Below are 18,233 nucleotides of genomic sequence, written 5' to 3' on the forward strand. Positions count from 1 at the left end.
ATGAGTGTCAGACTGAAGGGGGACTGACTGAGTACTCAGACAAATGAACAAAAATAAACCCATTCCAAGAAAAATCCTTTGAAATTTTCATAACATTGTGGACAAGGAGAAAAAGCTTCCAGAGGCAAGACAATGCAAATAAAATGTACAATACTTCATAATCAAAATGATTTTTGATTTCTTAACAGCAATATTGGAAGTTTGAAAATAATAGAACAAGGCTTTGAAAATAATGAAAATTGTTTTCACCAGAAATTCTGTACCCAATAGAAGTATTGTTAAGTGGAAGATTAATACACAATAATTTCTAACATACAAGATTTAAAAGGTTTATTTCTACACAGCCTTTCTTAGGAAGTTACTGGAGGGTGCTCTCCATCAAAACAAGAGAATAAACCAAGTAAACCAAGAAAGAAGAAAACATGGAATCAGCAAACAGATCAAAGGGGATAAAATCAAAGGGATCCCTGGATGATTCTTGTGTTTCACACGTAGAGGTGAAGAAGTCCTGATGAATAAAGACTTGACAATGTTTTGTCTAGGAAAGTACAAGTTGCCAGATTTATGTCTCTTCACCCTAGAGGGTGAATCAGTGGGTATCATGAAAATCAGTGGACATAATCATTTAATTGATGAGATCTGCAATTGTGATGGCATGTAGTTGAGGCAATTATATGTGTGCATTATGAATGTCTACATCAAACCCTAATATCTGTCTCTCTGTTAACCACCGTCTTGAGAAGATGTGCTGATTCCTGTAGTCTGTATGCAGAAGAAAACAATCTGTCACAGGAATTTTCTCCTGCAGACATACATCTTACTATACGCATAGATTCTTTCTTGTGAAAAGACAAAGTTGATCATTGTAATTGACTGGATAGCAGAAGCATATGGCTGGTGGGGGCTGGTGTGAGGGAGACTTACTTCTCATTATTTACCTTTTTTGTCCCTTCTTAATATTGTGCCAGGATATATATGTTATTTAAAGATGAATAAAATAAAAATCTTGAATAAATAAAGCTAATAAACTTTATATAAATAACTTTAAGAGACTACTCCCCTTTTCACTTAAAAATATCTGACATTTCCTCTATGTGTAACATCAGCTTACTTTTTATTGAAAGTTGCAAATTTAAATTCTGTTTTGGTATGGAGGAAGGAAAACATTTTTTTGTAGTACTCACCCAAATATAAATAACACAGATTAAGAATTCTTAGAGGCTGAATAATTTATGATATGAGTGATGAAACTTCTCTTGTTCCATAGGAGAAACTCTATAGCTTTAGAATGCCCATTAGTAAATGTAATAGAATTGAAGTAATTCTATTCTAGAAAACCTTTCGCCATTAGGATCATATTTTCAGTATCAGTTACCTGGTGGTCACACCGTGGGAAGATGTTTGCTACAGCCCAGACAAGGCAGCAGCTGAAACAAAAGGTCAATGCATCCTTTCAATTCCACACTGATAATGTTTGTCATCTTACTTTGTCCAATCACTCGTAGAGGTTGTACCCTTGTTTATTCTGAAACTTAAAAAGACAAAATTAACTTTTATTTTTTAAAAAATTTTGTTTATTCATTTTTAAGAGAGAGAGAGAGAGGGAGAGACAGAGAGAGTCAGAGCATAAGCAGGGGAAGGGCAGGAAGCGAAGGAGACACAGAATCTGAAGCAGGCTCTAGGCTCTGAGCTGTCAGCACAGAGCCCGACGCAGGGCTCAGACCCATGAACTGCAAGTCGGCGCTGAAGTCGGTGCTGAAGTCAGTGCTTAACTGACTGAGCCATCCAGGCGCCCCCAGCAAAGTTAACTTTTAAATTGACTGAAGGTTTTGTTAGAAAGTTGATTACTGCAAAATCAGCAAAATCTATTTTTAATATGTTTTTTTTTATATTGTCATCTGTTGAGTCCTGATTCTTATTTGTGTACTTTATTTTATTCTTTATCCTATTCTGTTTCTACAGACTTATTGAAACTTAAAATAGAAGGCTATTCCCATTTCCTCAAAATATACTCTATTTGCTACCTTTCCTAAGGTACCCATTAATAAGAGGCAAGATAGGAGGAAGGTCATATCCCAGGTAAACAGGATTTAGAATTCTGTGGTTAGTGTGACATACTGTGTTGGAGTATATATGACATTTAATTTTATAAATGACATAATAGTAATATATAATATATTATTATAATTATATAATATAATAATATAATTATATATTATATCATATTATATAATATAATATTATATAATATATTATTATATTATATATAACATAATATTATACAATACATTATTATATTATTATATAATATAATAATATAATTATATCATATTATATAATATATTATATTATATTATAATATAATATATAATATATTATTCTATAATTATAATAATATAATATAATAATATATGACATTTAATACATTGTGTGCTAAGTGACCCAAATGGAGAATAAAGTTAGTGAATACCAGTAGGTTTTCCAAAGAGAAAGGACAGTTAGACATTCAGGAAAAAAGCAGAGAAAAAAATTAATGCCAGGCAAATTTAAAGAAGCATAATATTGGGGTTCCTTGTGACAGTCAGAATGCATTAACTTTTTAGAACAGAGTCATTGTTGTCTTCTGTCCTGCTATTATTGTCAAGACCTCTTTGGTTTGTCTGCCTGTCCTAAATTTCCTTACTAGTCATTGTCAGTTTTAAAGTGGAAGGGGCGGGCGCCTGGGTGGCTCAGTCGGTTAAGCGTCCGACTCAGGTCATGATCCTCTGGTTTGAGTCCGAGCCCCGCATCAGGCTTAGAACCTGCAGCCTGCTTCGGATTCTGTGTCTCCCTCTCTCTGTGTCCCTCCCATTCTCACACTCTGTCTCTCGCTCTCAAAAATAAACAAACATTAAAAAATTAAATAAAGTGGAAGGAAAGCTATCGAAGATGGTGGTAATAATTACATGGGAACAGGAAAGATAGCTAGTGTGGTATCCTTTCACAGAAGATTAGAAAGACTAAGGCTGTTGAATGTCAGAGCAGAGGAGAAGGGATCTTCCACTTGGTATATCCTGATGTGGATTCATAGTGTCACAGATTGGAGATTAATGGATAAATATTGATGTTGCAAAGTGACAGAAAAATCCAGCCTAAGCTGGCTGTCACAAAAAATGTAATTTATTGCCCAGTTTTGGAAAAGGCCAGGGTAAAGCTGGATTCAGGAAGCTAAGCTTGATTGTCAGGACTTGGCTCTTCTCTACCTCTTGGCTCTGTCTTTGGCTGTGTTGGTTTCCTTTCCAGGCTTCAGAGGAAACTGGCCCTAATCAAAGTGATCCCGAATCCAGCAGTAAGGGGAATCTGCATCCTTATGCTTAAGCAGGATTCTCAGAATTGTTTTGTTGACTTTGGCCCATTGCTGTGATTATCGTGGAGCCAAGGACCATATCTTGTGGATCTTCATATCCTCAGTGATTAGTTCAGGGTGTTTGTTGCACAATGTATAGTAGGTGCTCAGTATACAAATGTTATACCAAATTTTAATCTGCTCTTCTGAAAGCAAACAATTTGCATTGTAGCAACTATTCTAATATAATCCTGACTTTAATTTCAAAATATTTTTTTGTGGAATTAGATGACTTGTTGGATAGGCTGAAAGTGATTACTAAAAACTAAAGACTTTGTGCCTGTGTGTGATCAGGACTATCAAAATTTCATAGTAAAATCAGGAAATAAGCAAGAAAGTAACATAAATCTCATATTGTTTTAACACGATAAGAAATCTATTCAGAGATAAGAGATCTTTGGCAGGAACAGCTTTGATTTCCTTTGAATCACACTGAGCAAGGTAAGAGGAGAACATGGACGATAGTTAGAAAAGAGAGGATCTGAATATTGGAATATCATGCCACTGCAGAGCAGAGGAATGCCTTCATAATGCTAAAGTTCTTTTTTTACAGTTATGACAGAATATGAGTTCAGCACATCTTTAAACACATGTTGTTTGAAATTCATTTTATAAAGAAGTTTAGAATAGGTAGTCTGATGGGTCATGTAAGACTTTTCTTAAATCCAATAAGAGAAAGAAAGACCTGAAATAGATGTAAGACTTACGTGTTGTGTCAGTCACTAATGCTGATCTTCTGAGTTTAATATAGGGAGTTCCAAAGACTGGATTTTTAGCATGATAGAGGAGAATATACCTAGTTACCCTAAAAAAGAAACTTCAGCATTTGTGTAATTATGCCTGTCTTCTAATGGGAACTTCACTTCTAAAGCTTTTTCTTCATCTTTAAATTTCTATTGAATGCCAACTTTGCCTCAGCAACTTTTCTTACAGGTTGAAAAGATGAAAGCAGGGGAGATTCAATTATCAATGATGTCACAGAATTTGAGGCATTTCCAATCATGCTTGTTTGTTCATTTCACATAATCTCAAAACTCACTGATGTGCACCAATTTAAAATGAATTTACTGACTTAACCACAAGATCTTGGAGCTCTAATTGCCTGGGAAACTGCAAGAATGCACCATTTGAACTCATTGGTCCTGACGTTAAAAGATGCTGTTAAATATTTAAAGTAGTCAAGAGAACTGCAGTTTCTGTTAAGTAAATATAGTGTTTATTAAAATAATAATGTGCCAGCTTTTAGGATACTTACACAGCTTTTTGGTAGTTTTGGTGCATGAGTTTAAAATATTTGAATGTGTAAAAATATATAGCATAAGCAGTCTACTAAATTTTTCAAGATGATGACATGTGATTTGCAAGAATAGAATATAAGAGGCAATATAGTATGGTTTTTGGGTAGAGAGTCTGCAAGTAGACTGCTGGGTTCAAATCCCCCTTGTCCTCTTAACTAAATAACAGTGCGTGTGTTAACTAGATGGTCTGTGCTTTAGTTTCCTTAGCTATCAGTGGGATTAATGCTACTAGTACCTTCTTCACAGACAGGTTGTGAAGATTAAACGTGTTATCATGTATAAAGTGTCTACAACAACACTACATAAGCATTAGCTTTTCTGGTTTCTTTCTATAGGTAATTGCAGTTTTTCTTCAGGATATATGGAATCCTAGAATATAATATAGTAACAAACACAGAAATATATGTGGGGAATTCTATAGTAAGTTCAAGCATATTGCATTGAAAAAATCAGTAATTAACTCATAGCTCCAAATGTGGTCTGTTGTACATCCATTTCAAAACATGCTCCTCACACTCTAGTTCAGTGTATGTCAAAATGTATGTTAAGGACCAGTTACTTTAGAGTGAAAGGGCTGCCTGTTAGATGTAGATTCCTGGGCCTCAATCAAATTCACCGGATCAGAATTTTTGAGTCCGTGAGTTAGCATTTTAACAAACATTTGACTTGTTTCTTATGGAGGGCAAATTTTGAGAAGTTACATCTCCAGCTGTTCATGATTCCCCCTTGTTGTGCTGTAATTCACTTACAGTCTTTCTCACTCAGAACTTCAGGTGTCCTCTTCTGTCAGCTCAAAATTCTATCACATCTCACGTTCAAGGAGTTTTTTTTCTTTTGAAATCACAGTAGACCACAGTTGATCTTTTTCTTACGCATCGCTGCCTCATCACCCCTCCATTCTGTATTCTCTTTCTCATTCCTAGTTCATTTCTTTCCCACTATTTGTCATAAGTGAGGTGTGAAATCATTCTGGCTTTAGAATTCCACAGAAAATCTTAGTTGTCTTTGGTGGCCCAGAATTGCTCCTAATCTCCTACCTCACTCAGGCTTTGCCTTTTTCCTTCCCTTTCTCTCCTTCTTTTCATTTCCTTTCTTTGGGCTAACATTACTGCCTTAGAAGTCAGGGAAGAGAGAAGTTTTATTTCTTCTTGCAAGTCCCTTTGTCCGCATGGCAGGTGAAACATTCTTAGAGAGAAGGCACAGGTGTAGAAAATGCTTTAGTCTTCCAGAATCTCTGGTCCTGTTGGCCCATGTCTCTTTCCTGGACTCCATCTGACATCTGCATCCCTGCCTGTGGATTTTGCAGTTTTAACTATGTGAGACGTCATTAAGCAATCTCAGATTGCATTGTTTGAATATACTTGATTGAGAAAATTGAATTTAAAGTAAAATATATCAAGATCTCATGTATTTGGTGGTTTTAAATACAAAGCCACGTGTAGCCATGTGGCAGTACCACATACATGAAAATTTTATTACTTCTTGACCAAGGTAAAGAGTAATAGGAAGCATTTTGGCTCACTGAGTGCATAATGCAACTCTCCTTTAAAACACATGAACTTGTTATGTTCGTGTGACTGCTCACATAATCCATTGGAATCTTAATGATCCGTGAGATCAATTGTTCACATTTTTAGAGGTACATCTACATTACAAAACAACATTGCTTTCAAGGGGCCACTGCACTGTTGTGCTTTTGAAAGCACTTGAATCACACTGGGCTGCAAGTAGGAACACTATTGATGCGTCATAAACACACACATTCAAGTAAGAAGAAAACAGTACAGTTATGGAAAAGAAGGAAATACACACTTTGCCAAATTTACTTTTAAAGCAACATAGACATTTTCTAAGAAATGATGTTAGTATTTTAGGTAGTAGAATGGGAGAAATTTAGGTCCTGGAAATTTATGTTGAAAGCATTAGCATTTCCTTGCAATAACTAAAAAATTTTAAAAAGCATTTTCAAGTAAGACAAATGTCAGGAAAAAGTAGACACAACCAAGAAATCAGTTTATTAATAAAGTTTCAGCTTCAGCTGCTTTTATATCCCAGTTTTAAGAGTTCTCTCATAGTTTTGTGATAAATAAATAGATGAAGAGGCCCTATTAAGATCATTAATCGACTTGATAATTTTTTAGTGTTGGCTTGTATTTTACAGTTTCTTTTTGGGGAGAAGATGGGCTTTAATTCCATTTCCAAAGTACTGATTTATGTTTTTCTTAGGATAAATTAGAGGGTCAAAAAATTTAAAAACCCTAATTTGATAAATAAGTTTAAGACTACTGATAACTATTATCTTGTTATAAGGTTAAAGAAAAAAAGTAGTTATGAATTGTAAAAAATAATCATAGAAGAGATTGTGATTTTAAACTTATTTCTCTGATCCCATATTTAAGTTGGATGGTTTAATATTTGATGTATTTATGTCTTAGTTCCTTAGCGTCTAGCTCTTCACTGTTTATATCTGTAGCAACATGGTCTAATGAAAATATATTAGGTATGTTTTGTGAACAAAGCTTTTTTCTTTTTTTCCTAATAGGGATGCCCTCTGCATCTTTATTAGTAAATCTCCTCTCAGCTTTATTCATCCCTTATGTGTTTGGAGAAACAGAAATAAGGTTTGCCGGACAGACAACATTTGTAGTTAATGAAACAAGTACAACAGTTATTCGTCTTGTCATCGAAAGGATAGGAGAGCCAGCAAATGTCACTGCAATTGTATCGGTAAGAAATGATGTAGCTCTGTTCTTACTGAAGTAGATGATATGACATTTCTTAGTTTCAGCGACAAGAATTTTTCTTAACTGTTTGAGATTCTGAGTAGTTTCAGTATGATAAATGATTTTCGGGTATACTATTCCATTCATATTTCCTAATTTTTTTTAACTTGAGATTCTGAGTTGTTTCATTATGATAAATGATTTGTAGGTACACTATTCCATTCATATTTCCTGTAGGTTTATAGGGTGTACCAATTAGCATATGCACGTGGCAATAATAGTAAAGATATAGACTGATTATTTTTAAATGTTCATATGTTTATTTTAAAACAAATAAAAAAGATATCAGTAAGTATTCCTAGGTAGAATAACATTTACTTCGGGTAATTTGGATTCCAGTTATCTCTGCTCAGATATATATTTCAGGTGGCTTAGGGAAAAATACATAAAATTTTTAAAAGTAATGGCAAATTAAAAGTGAATTTTGTCAGAAAGCTTGGGAGAAATTAAGTTCACTAACTTAAGTACAGGTTAGGTAGGATTTGTTAAACTGTCAGGTTATCTTGCACACAGTTTAGTTATTGGATGGATTCAGTGTGCATATATCTGCGTCTACGTGTAACCAGAAAGTAATGTCATATGACCACTAAGGATATTGCTGTATCTGAGGCCCAAAATACTTGAAATTTTTTTTCAAAAATAAGTTTTGAAGTAGTGGGTTAAATTATCACATTGTGAAACATTGTAAAAAAGAGATAAAAAAGGAAAAGAAAGATATAAAAAAAATATGAAACAAACCCAGTTTTATAACTTTGTGCATTGCTTTTAGTTTTTAATTTATAATATGTGTGTATATATTTACTTATTTCATTTTAACGAGTATACATGGTAGTTGATAACCTTTTATGCATAATTTTTATGGTATCATAAGAATGTTGTGGGGTGATTCTGTCATTTTTCACAGCTTTTCCCCATGGTGGCATCATCATTTCCCAATTATTTTTCACGTGGCTTTCACTGAGGTTTTTCCAATTTTTGTTGCTGTAAATGCTGCTCTGATGAAAATGTTTACATATGTATTGATTTTTGCATACTTTGGATCGTTAAATGGTTTTTGGCGTTGGGTTACTGTGTTTTTCTCTTTATTTGTTTCAGTGGCTCTTGATAGTTAATGCTTTGTAAAAGACTGTATAAGTACAAGTAAAAGATTGTATAAGTACAAGTTTTTCGGTACCCTTAACTTATTCGGATATCTCAAGTATTTAACCTTTATTTTTACAAATGAAAACTAGAAATTGACTATAATTTCCCAAACATGTTCATCATTTTTTATTTGCACTAAATCATGGTTTTTTTTCTAGTAGATAGGTTATTCATTCTGAGTTCTTTGGCAAAAGAAACCTCATTTAGATTTGCACAAGAAGTTGTTCCTTTATAATTTCATCATTACTGCTCCCTTGAAAATCTGTTAGCAATGCTGATGTTGTAGAATGAAGCCTTAAAAACTTAAGGAAAAGTTTGTGATGAGTAATAATTTGGAATGCTGAAAGAATTGAGTCTTTATTGGTACTATGGGAAAATATAAGTAAAACTTCATTTGACAGTTCTGGAAAAAGTACTTCTTTGAAACTGATAGCATAAGTAATTTTTATTTTCCTGATGTATTTTGACAGGCTATTTCCACTTCTTCTTTGAGGGAGTTTTAGCTACAATTTTTTTTTTGTCAGGTTTGCTGTAATCCCCTTGAGATCATTCAAGAGGCAGAGAAAAAAAATTCACATCCATACTTGCTATGCAATTATTACTTTTCTGTGTCGTGATTCCTTTACCTTCTAGAGCATAAACATATGTTTCTGTTTAGAATCATTTTTAATAATGTGTTTTGAAGGTGATTTTTATTGGTTGTTAAGTATTTGTTTTGTTTTTGTACATCCGTTATATAAACATCAGTGTCAGTTGATGACTACTGTGTGTTCTGTTGATGGCTCCAATTAGCATCAGTTTGGTTGTCCTAAGAACTGTCTCTGTTTTGCATTTGATAGCTGTATGGAGATGACACTGGTGACTTTTTTGACACATATGCTGCAGCTTTTATACCTGTTGGAGAAACAAATAGAACAGTGTACATAGCAGTATGTGATGATGACTTGCCAGAGCCCGACGAAACTTTTACTTTTCACTTGACATTCCAGGTAAGTCCTTCTTGCCCCTGCTGCCCACCTTGAACTCACAGAAACCTCACAATGCTTAAAAATCTGTTTCTCTAGAGATAAGCCAATCTAGAGACTGGAGGTGGTTTTCAAAGAAGTCAGGACTGACAGTCTCTTTGGCAATTCAATGGTCTGGTTATTTTTCCTCAGACAATCTTGTTTAGAAGATTCTACAGTTAGTTTCTGGATCCATTCAGCTTATTTTGGAATTGCCATGACAGATGCTCAAGAAAAACCTGTCTTCCCTTTGGCTCTTTTCTCTTTTATCCCTCCCCTGCTACCAGATGCACAAAGAATGACCGAGACTTCTGAGTTCAAAGGAGAGGGATACAAAAAGCAGGCTTGGAAGTGGGAGGTCCCTGTGCCTTAGAATCATTTTGGAGTAGCTCTGGGAAAAATGTTTGAATAGCCTAAGGTTTAATTGTCCTTTATGGCTTGATCTATTAGGTTGAGGTAATGACTGCTAACACTGCTGTAGTTAATTTTTCTGAGGGGCATTGAGAATTCTTTTCAGAATGATTATATTGGTATGAGTAAAATTTTTATGAAAATGATACTTGAAATAATACTGTTTTGCCTTTGTATATCACTTTGTTGCATATCATGCTGCCGTAGAATATCAATAGAAATGTTGTAGAAAACTCTTCACTTATTAATCAGAAAAAATGTTTTAATATTTTATCTTTAATTTAGCTTTATAATTTATAAAGTAAATAATTCTTAAGTGTCAGCACCTTCTATAGTGAGAAGAAAACACGTTTGAATAGAATTTTATACTGCTTACTTAATTTTCTGTTATATTAGTAATGAGATTGGAGTAATTATAATATAGCATTACTAGCCAGTGTTTGCTTATCATTGTAATGATTTAGTGATTAATCGTTTTTACAGGTTTTTGAAAAGTTTTTATTTGGGACTTCTATACCATGTTGACTTAATTTGAAAACATTTTCTTAATCTGCATTAAAAGTATGCTTGTATTTTTATTCATAGTCTGAACAATTACTTAAAGACAGAAACTCTATTAAAATCATTCTTTTTTTCCTCTTATTTTTAATTTATTAACTTACCTTGGGGCTTTTATTTTAGAAACCTTCAGCAAATGTGAAGCTTGGATGGCCAAGGACTGTTACGGTGACAATATTATCAAATGACAATGCATTTGGAATTATTTCATTTAATATGGTATGGTTACAAACTGATCAATTTTGTGGTCGCTAGATAAGAGTTATTAAATTAAAGAAATTTTTTTAGGGTTTATTCATTTTTCAGAGACAGAGATAGAGCATGAGGAGGGGAGGGGCCGAGAGAGAGGGAGACACAGAATCGGAAGCAGGCTCCAGGCTCTGAGCTGTCAGCACAGAGCCTGACGCGGGGCTCAGACTCACAGACCATGAGATCATGACCTGAGCTGAAGTCGGACACTTAACTGACTGAGCCACCCAGGCACCACAGTAGTTATTAAATTTTTAAATTATTTTTCATGATATTACCTGGTATCATCTTGCCATTTGAAAGTTAAATAAAATTCGCTCTAACTCCATCCATATCCCATATTCTGTAGACTGTCCATTTGTTCTGCCTGAGATTTCTTAAGATTGAGGAGGCCTATGTGATCTTGGCTGTCTCTTGTCCTGTTCTTCTGCTGATCATTCCACCTGATTCATTCGTTACTTCCGTTGGTGGTCTGTAACTTGGATGTTGTCTTATTCTTTTGCATCTGTTGTAACAGAATTCTGTAGACTGGTGGCTTAAAAACAACAGAAATGTATTTCTCACAGTTCTGAAGGCTGAAGTCCAAGATCAGGGTGCTAGCAGATTTGGTGTCTGGTGACGGCCTGCTTCCTAGGGGTCTTCTTGTTATGCTTTCATAAGGTAGAAGGGGCAAGGAGCTCTCTGGGATCTCTCTGATAAGGGCACTTACCCATTTGAGAGCTTTGCCCTCATGATCTAATCACCCCAATGGCCCTGCTCCTACATTTGAACATGACTTTGGCGGGGGGTGGGGACACAAACATTTAGTCTTGTAGCAGATGTTGTAATCTAGTCCCTTTTGCTTGATTTTCTCAGCTGCCTCTTAAAGAAAATCTTGTTTGTCAGCCTTCTCTGAAAGTTGGGAGATGAGAAAAACTTATTGAAAGAATACTGGAAAAACCTACAGTAAACTGAAAATTCAGTAGCAGACATAGTTCTTAAAAATTCTATACTCAATCCCTACACTGAGATTTTCCCATTTATTAATATTTCTTAAAGGTTAAAATTCCTTGTCATCCCCCTTAGTTTTGCTGAGCAGTTCATTTTATTCTCTCTGATCGCCAGATTCCTATGTTCCCGACCAGTTCTGTGTTCATAGAGTTTTATCTTTAGAAACAAACCCACAAGCTAGGTCCCCCACTGAGAGAAGTTGTTTCCAGCTCCTAAAATAAAACAAAATTTATCTTGAGTACAATTGGATTTTGCCATGAAGTTTTAGACTATAATAACCTTCCTGATATGGAGTCTTTTTGAATCATGTTACTAATTATCATTACTAAAAGATGATGTGGTACTCCCCAGCTTTTTATTTATTTTCCAATTTAGATTGCTGCTGCAGTTGGTAGAATGTATGTCATTTTCTTAGTACCTTAAATTATCTTTGAAACAAGGTGGGCTATAGATAAATATGATCTTTTAATTGCAGTATCTTTATTAAAAAAGATATGTGGATAATATCAATGTAGTAGACATTTTGTGACCTTCATTATATTGTCATATACAAAATTAATTAAATTAATTAATCAGTCATTTCTATTTAAATTATAGGGAATTATTAGTTAATTATGAGGCAGGCTCACTTAATTGCTTAATTTCTCTCCTTATTGTCTTTCTCTTTTCTTTTATATTTACTCGCAACCTATCCCCACTATCCTCATACTGACTTGTTTAAAGTTTCCTTCCTTCCTTCCTTTCATCCTCCCTTTCTCTTCTTTCTCTCTTTCTTTTTCTCTCTCTTTTTATTCTCTCTCTTTTTCTCTTTTCTTTTATTTTCTTCTTTTGTCTTAGCTTCTGGGAATGAATCCTAATCTTTTGCATTGGTCACAGGTCCCTGACTATTGTGGTCACAGTGCTGCCAGGCAGCCTCTGACTGGGCACCTGCATCATGTGGTTAAAATTAAATTAACTAGCTTTTGAGCTCACAGTAGTTAGTAAATAGGCTGGATTTGGTTCCTGGCCTGGATGATGATTATACTGATGATGAAGATAGCACTGATGATGTTAGATGTCTTTGGGACAGGCATTCCTATCCCTGTTTATGGATGGGAACACTGAGACTTGGTGTCACCAGGAAAGATGGGCATTGCTGCCCTGGTTACCATGCACCTGGCTGCTTCCCTCTTCCTCTTCTTCTAGCTGGAGTTTCAGGCAGCCAAGCCAGAGTGTTTCAGCATTTGAAGTCCTGGCTTCTTCTTTGCTTCAGTGATCATGTCCTGAAATCATTAGCAGTTCTCTGCTTTTCGCTGATAGGCTGACCACTGAGGAGAGAACAGTGGTTGGGAGCAAGGCCTGTGGGTGGTACTTCCAGTGGGTGGTTGCAAATGAACTGCTCTCATCTGGAGAAGCAACTCGTTTTTGTGACCTCTTGGGTCTCTGGGGCATTTGAGATTGTTGTCTTTCAACTAGATAATCTTTACGGTCCCTCAGCAGAACAGCTAGTTGATGGAACCAGAACAAGAACTTAAAACTTTTGCCTGACTAGTTTTATGCTCCCTTTACACTATTATTTTTTAGCATTTTTATTAGATACACCTAATTAATGCTAGGAAGTACAGCACTCTCAGGGCACCAGGTGAATTAATTTATCTGTGGAAATTTAGTATTCTAAGGTAATATTTTGCACCACTCCACCTCTGGTTGATGAGTGCCTGATTTGTCTTTGTTCTTCCCGATAGCCTTTTTCAATCACAGTGAGTGAACCTAGGGGCAGAAATGAATCTGTGCCTCTTACTCTCATCAGAGAAAAAGGAACTTATGGAATGGTCACTGTGACTTTTGAGGTAAGTGTACTGTGCAATCACTTTATTTTTTATTTTTTTTATTTTTTGAGAGCGAGAGGGAGCAAGCGAGCTGGGGAGGGGCAGGGGGGAGAGCGAGAGAGAATCTTAAGCGTATAAACAGCATCTCTTCTCAGAATTCAGTCTCCCCCGTGCCCTTCTTAGTTTTTTTTCTCCATAATACTTATCATCTGAAAAATAGTATTTCTTTATCAGTTTTTCCTTTCATTAAATGTTAGGTCCTTGTGGGTAAGGAGTTTACCTGTTCACTGTTGTATCCTTAGCACCTAAAAGAGGTCAGGCACAGAGTACTTAAGTACTTTTCAAAAGGAATGATTTTATTACATCTTTATATCTAGCCTGTTAGTATGTTATTATGATTATTTTAAAGATGGGGAAAGTGCTGCTTGTAGTTGCTGAATACTTGCCCAGTGTTAAACAGTCACTGGTGGAATTGCCATGTGATTCTATGACTTAAGAGAATTTACCAATTTTGAATACCTTCCTCTCATGGAAGAATACATTTTTTCTCAGGTTTAATATAATGGCTTGAAAAAATAAAAAAGAGAAAACTCTTAGAAATCATGTAGTTTAATGTGATTACAGTCCATATCTATAATTACAGGCCTTGACTATTAATTACAAGGGGAAACTTATATACAGTTTTCTATAATTCTTCTTATAAAACATTTTTAAGTAAAAACCAGATTTTTGTCATTTAACATCACAATAATGCTTTCTTACTCTAGTGAAATATTTTGCATTTATGGATGGTACTATGTGTTTCTTTTCAGGTAGAGGGTGGCCCAAATCCACCTGAGGAAGATTTGAGCCCAGTTAAAGGAAATATCACCTTTCCCCCTGGCAGAGCAACAGTAGTTTATAACTTGACAGTACTTGACGATGAGGTGAGATAATATAAATGCTTCAATGGGACAGAGATTCTGTCTGCAGTATAGACATGTTAGAACATTATGTCAAGCATTAAATTGTGTTCAGTATTTGAAATTATTCAAGAACTTAGTCCTATGTAAAGCTAGTGTATTGTACTAACTAGTTAGTGTATACTTTAGCTATAAATAGCCATTTTGGTGGATATCTGGTAAATATTTACCTTATTTATTTCATAATTGTGTATATAAAAGCTGATGAACCTGAATATAACTGGCAACCACACGTAATACAGTAACTTAAGTATTTGGTAAACCTTGATGATTGTTTTTTGTTAGTGATTGCAGTTTTGAGTAGGTATAGTCCTACCTACCCAGCATAAGTATTTTACTATAAAAGCAAAGAAAATTCTACTGTAATTGATATCCTTTTGTTTAGATATTTTAATTAAACATTTTTTTTAATTAAAAAATTTTTAAAAATATTTATTTAGACACAGAGAGAGACAGAGCACGAGAGAGGGAGACAGAATCCGAAGCAGGCTCCAGGCTCTGGACATGGGGTTCAAACCCACAAACTGTGAGATCATAACCTGAGCCAAAGTCGGACCCTTAACTGACTGAGCCACCCAGGCACCCCTTGTTTGGATATTTTAAATGTTCACATTCATGGGAAAGCTTTAGTTATTTTTACATTTCACATTGAAGCTACCAAGGATTGAGATAAATGAGATAGCTAACTTAACTAGGGAGAGAATTGATTTTGAACAATAATGTGCAAGGATATCTCCGTGAGCTAAATGAGAGAAAACATAACTTTTACACTTGATCTTAGCCAAAAAGCTGAGACACGATTGAGAAAACATAACTTTTAATGAAACAATCTTAGTATTGTTAGAAAAAAGAAGAGAGAATAGCTGGGAATTTATAACCATGCTTCTACTTTCCAAAAAAAAAAAAAAAAATCAAGAAACCAAATCACAACAAATCCTAAGAGTATAAAAACAAATGAATTAGAAGATATTATTAGAAACTCTCTCCTTGAAAAAAGTGAAGTGGTATTGGCATTGATAACTCTAGTTGATCTGGTTATGTAAACTAATAAAAACCTTTGGTTTTTAGATCCTTGGAAAGGTTATAATTTAGGGCAATGATTAATTATACATTTTAACTATAAACCTAGAAGATCATCTTCTGAGGATACTGTACATCATGGTACCTACAGTTAATAAAACACTGTTGTATTTTTGAAAGTTGCTGAGAGTAGATCGTAAGTGTTCAGCCACGCACCTATAAGAGTCAACTATGTGAGGTGATGGATGTGTGAATTCTCTGGATCTTGGCAATCATTCAAATATGTGTATGTATATCAAACCATCATGTAGAATTTATAGAAAAAGCTCAAGCAGTATACTGAAGAAGAAATCCCTAGGATTTCTGTGCAGTTGCAAAAAAAAGTTTCACTTTAACCAGGTGAACATTTGCGTGATAGTGACTCTTAGAACTTGTTCTCCAGAGAGGCATGATGTGTATTTTGGAAATCATGATTGGTCTCGTACATTTACCTCTTGAATTAGAAACCATTTAGAGAGAAGCAAGAATAATTCACATGGTTGAAAACTAACCATTTGTATGTGATGTTTAATGTAGTTTTCCAGATTCTTAGATATTATATATTTATAATATTATTGCAGCTTCTTAGATATTCTTATATTTATTATTAGATTACCATAATGCTGCTTTTGATTCTACTAATCTGATAAAACGAGTAAAATTTTATGTCCAGTTTTACTGTCATATAATTAGCATTATGTAGAGATTGGTCAAAGTTAAAGACATATACCTATACTTTAATACTTGTCCAGACAATTGCTTTATGAACTTTTCTTTACCTATCTAAAATATATTATTTAACTTAGGAAAATATTTTAATATATAGCTATTAAACAGGCCTCTCTGTTTCCTCCCTCCAGTTAAAATATTTCTGTTTCTATGTTTGTATTGAAACATAGTGACTTTGTATACTTTGGTTTCTTTGCAGATGTTTTGGCTATTGATATTTTTGCTCCTGTTTATATTTATTTGACAGGTACCAGAAAATGATGAAATATTTTTGATTCAACTGAAAAGTGTAGAAGGAGGAGCTGAGATCAACATCTCTAGGAGCTCAGTTGAGATAATCATTAAGAAAAATGATAGTCCTGTGAGATTCATTCAAAGTGTTTATTTGGTACCCGAGGAAGATCACATACTCATAATTCCAGTGGTTCGTGGGAAAGATGACAGTGGGAATCTGATTGGATCTGATGAATACGAAGTTTCAATCAGTTATGTTGTTATAACCGGGAATTCAACAGCACATGCCCAGCAGGACTTAGATTTCATTGATCTTCAGCCAACCACAACTATTGTTTTTCCACCTTTTATTCATGAATCACACCTAAAATTTCACATAGTTGATGACACCATTCCAGAGATTTCTGAATCATTTCATGTTGTATTATTAAAAGATACCTTGCAGGGAGATGCTGTGCTCTTAGGCCCTTCTACTGTGCAAGTCACAATTAAGCCAAACGACAAACCTTATGGAGTCCTCTCATTCAACAGTATCTTGTTTGAAAGGACAGTGGTAATTGATGAAGATACAACATCAAGGTATGGTTGATTTTAAACCTTGCTACACTTATTTTATTTTTTAAATGTTTTTAATTTTTGAAAGGTAGGGGGGAAGGGCATAGAACAAGAGGGACAGAAGATCTGAAGTGGGTTTTGTGCTGACAGCAGACAGACTGATGTGGGGATCGAACCCATGAACTGTGAGATCATGACCTGAGCTGGAATCAGATGCTTAACTGACGTAGGCGCCCCTATTTTATTATTTTAAAATAATACGTTATTTGAATATATTATTCCAAGATTTAGTATTTGTGGTGTTGGACATAGTGCCAAACTGTGCCATTTCTTCACCATGGTTTTGCTGTTTTTTCTTATTTTCAGAGTAATTTAGTGAATTCACATTATGATAAATTCCGAGGACATATCTACATATCTACCCCCTCATATTAAAAACATTCATTCTTTGTGATAAAGATTCTGCTTTTACTAATATCTGATGGCTAGTTTGACATTGAAAAACCTAGCTAAGGGAAACATAGTATAATATGTGACCTTATATATTTCTTTTAAAACTCTAGATTTGAAGACATTACAGTGGTTAGGAATGGTGGCACCCATGGGAATATTTCTGTGAACTGGGAATTGACACGGAATAGCAGTGATGCTTCACCGGTAATAGCAGATATCAGACCAAGTTCCGGAGTTCTCCATTTTGCACAAGGGCAGATGTTGGCATCAATTCCTCTTACTATCATTAATGATGATTTTCCGGAAGAGGCAGAAGCTTATCTACTTCGGATTCTGCCTCATACTATAAGAGGAGGTGCAGAAGTGAGCGAACCAGCAGAGGTAGATCACTTGTTATGTTTTACTTCTGTGAATATTTCTGTGTTACAGAGGAGCCAAAGAATTTGGTCACACAAATCACTTTTATGCTTAGTTTGATGCGCAAATCACTTTTATGTTTAGTTTGATACAACAGGAGAAACACTGGTTTTGGAAATGACATTTGTTTCTTTTGCTCAAGATTGTCTCTTCTGTAAATAAGAAGTTCACTCTTCAAAAAGATCCTATGAACAG

The 18,233-nt window shown here is 34.8% G+C and overlaps 1 protein-coding gene across 1 annotated transcript in view; it reads left to right on the forward strand.

The window, feature by feature from the left end:
* The window catches only part of ADGRV1 (adhesion G protein-coupled receptor V1), a 564,199-nt gene that overhangs the window by 33,408 nt on the left and 512,558 nt on the right, over nucleotides 1-18,233 (forward strand). Inside the window, exons 2-8 of the mRNA XM_043593538.1 lie at nucleotides 7,226-7,410; nucleotides 9,449-9,598; nucleotides 10,706-10,801; nucleotides 13,546-13,650; nucleotides 14,442-14,555; nucleotides 16,627-17,192; nucleotides 17,732-18,002. Coding sequence (XP_043449473.1) covers nucleotides 7,226-7,410; nucleotides 9,449-9,598; nucleotides 10,706-10,801; nucleotides 13,546-13,650; nucleotides 14,442-14,555; nucleotides 16,627-17,192; nucleotides 17,732-18,002 — 1,487 coding nt within the window. The remainder of the gene's footprint in view (nucleotides 1-7,225; nucleotides 7,411-9,448; nucleotides 9,599-10,705; nucleotides 10,802-13,545; nucleotides 13,651-14,441; nucleotides 14,556-16,626; nucleotides 17,193-17,731; nucleotides 18,003-18,233) is intronic.

Source organism: Prionailurus bengalensis, chromosome A1 (assembly GCF_016509475.1).
Source record: "Prionailurus bengalensis isolate Pbe53 chromosome A1, Fcat_Pben_1.1_paternal_pri, whole genome shotgun sequence".
NCBI lineage: Eukaryota > Metazoa > Chordata > Mammalia > Carnivora > Felidae > Prionailurus > Prionailurus bengalensis.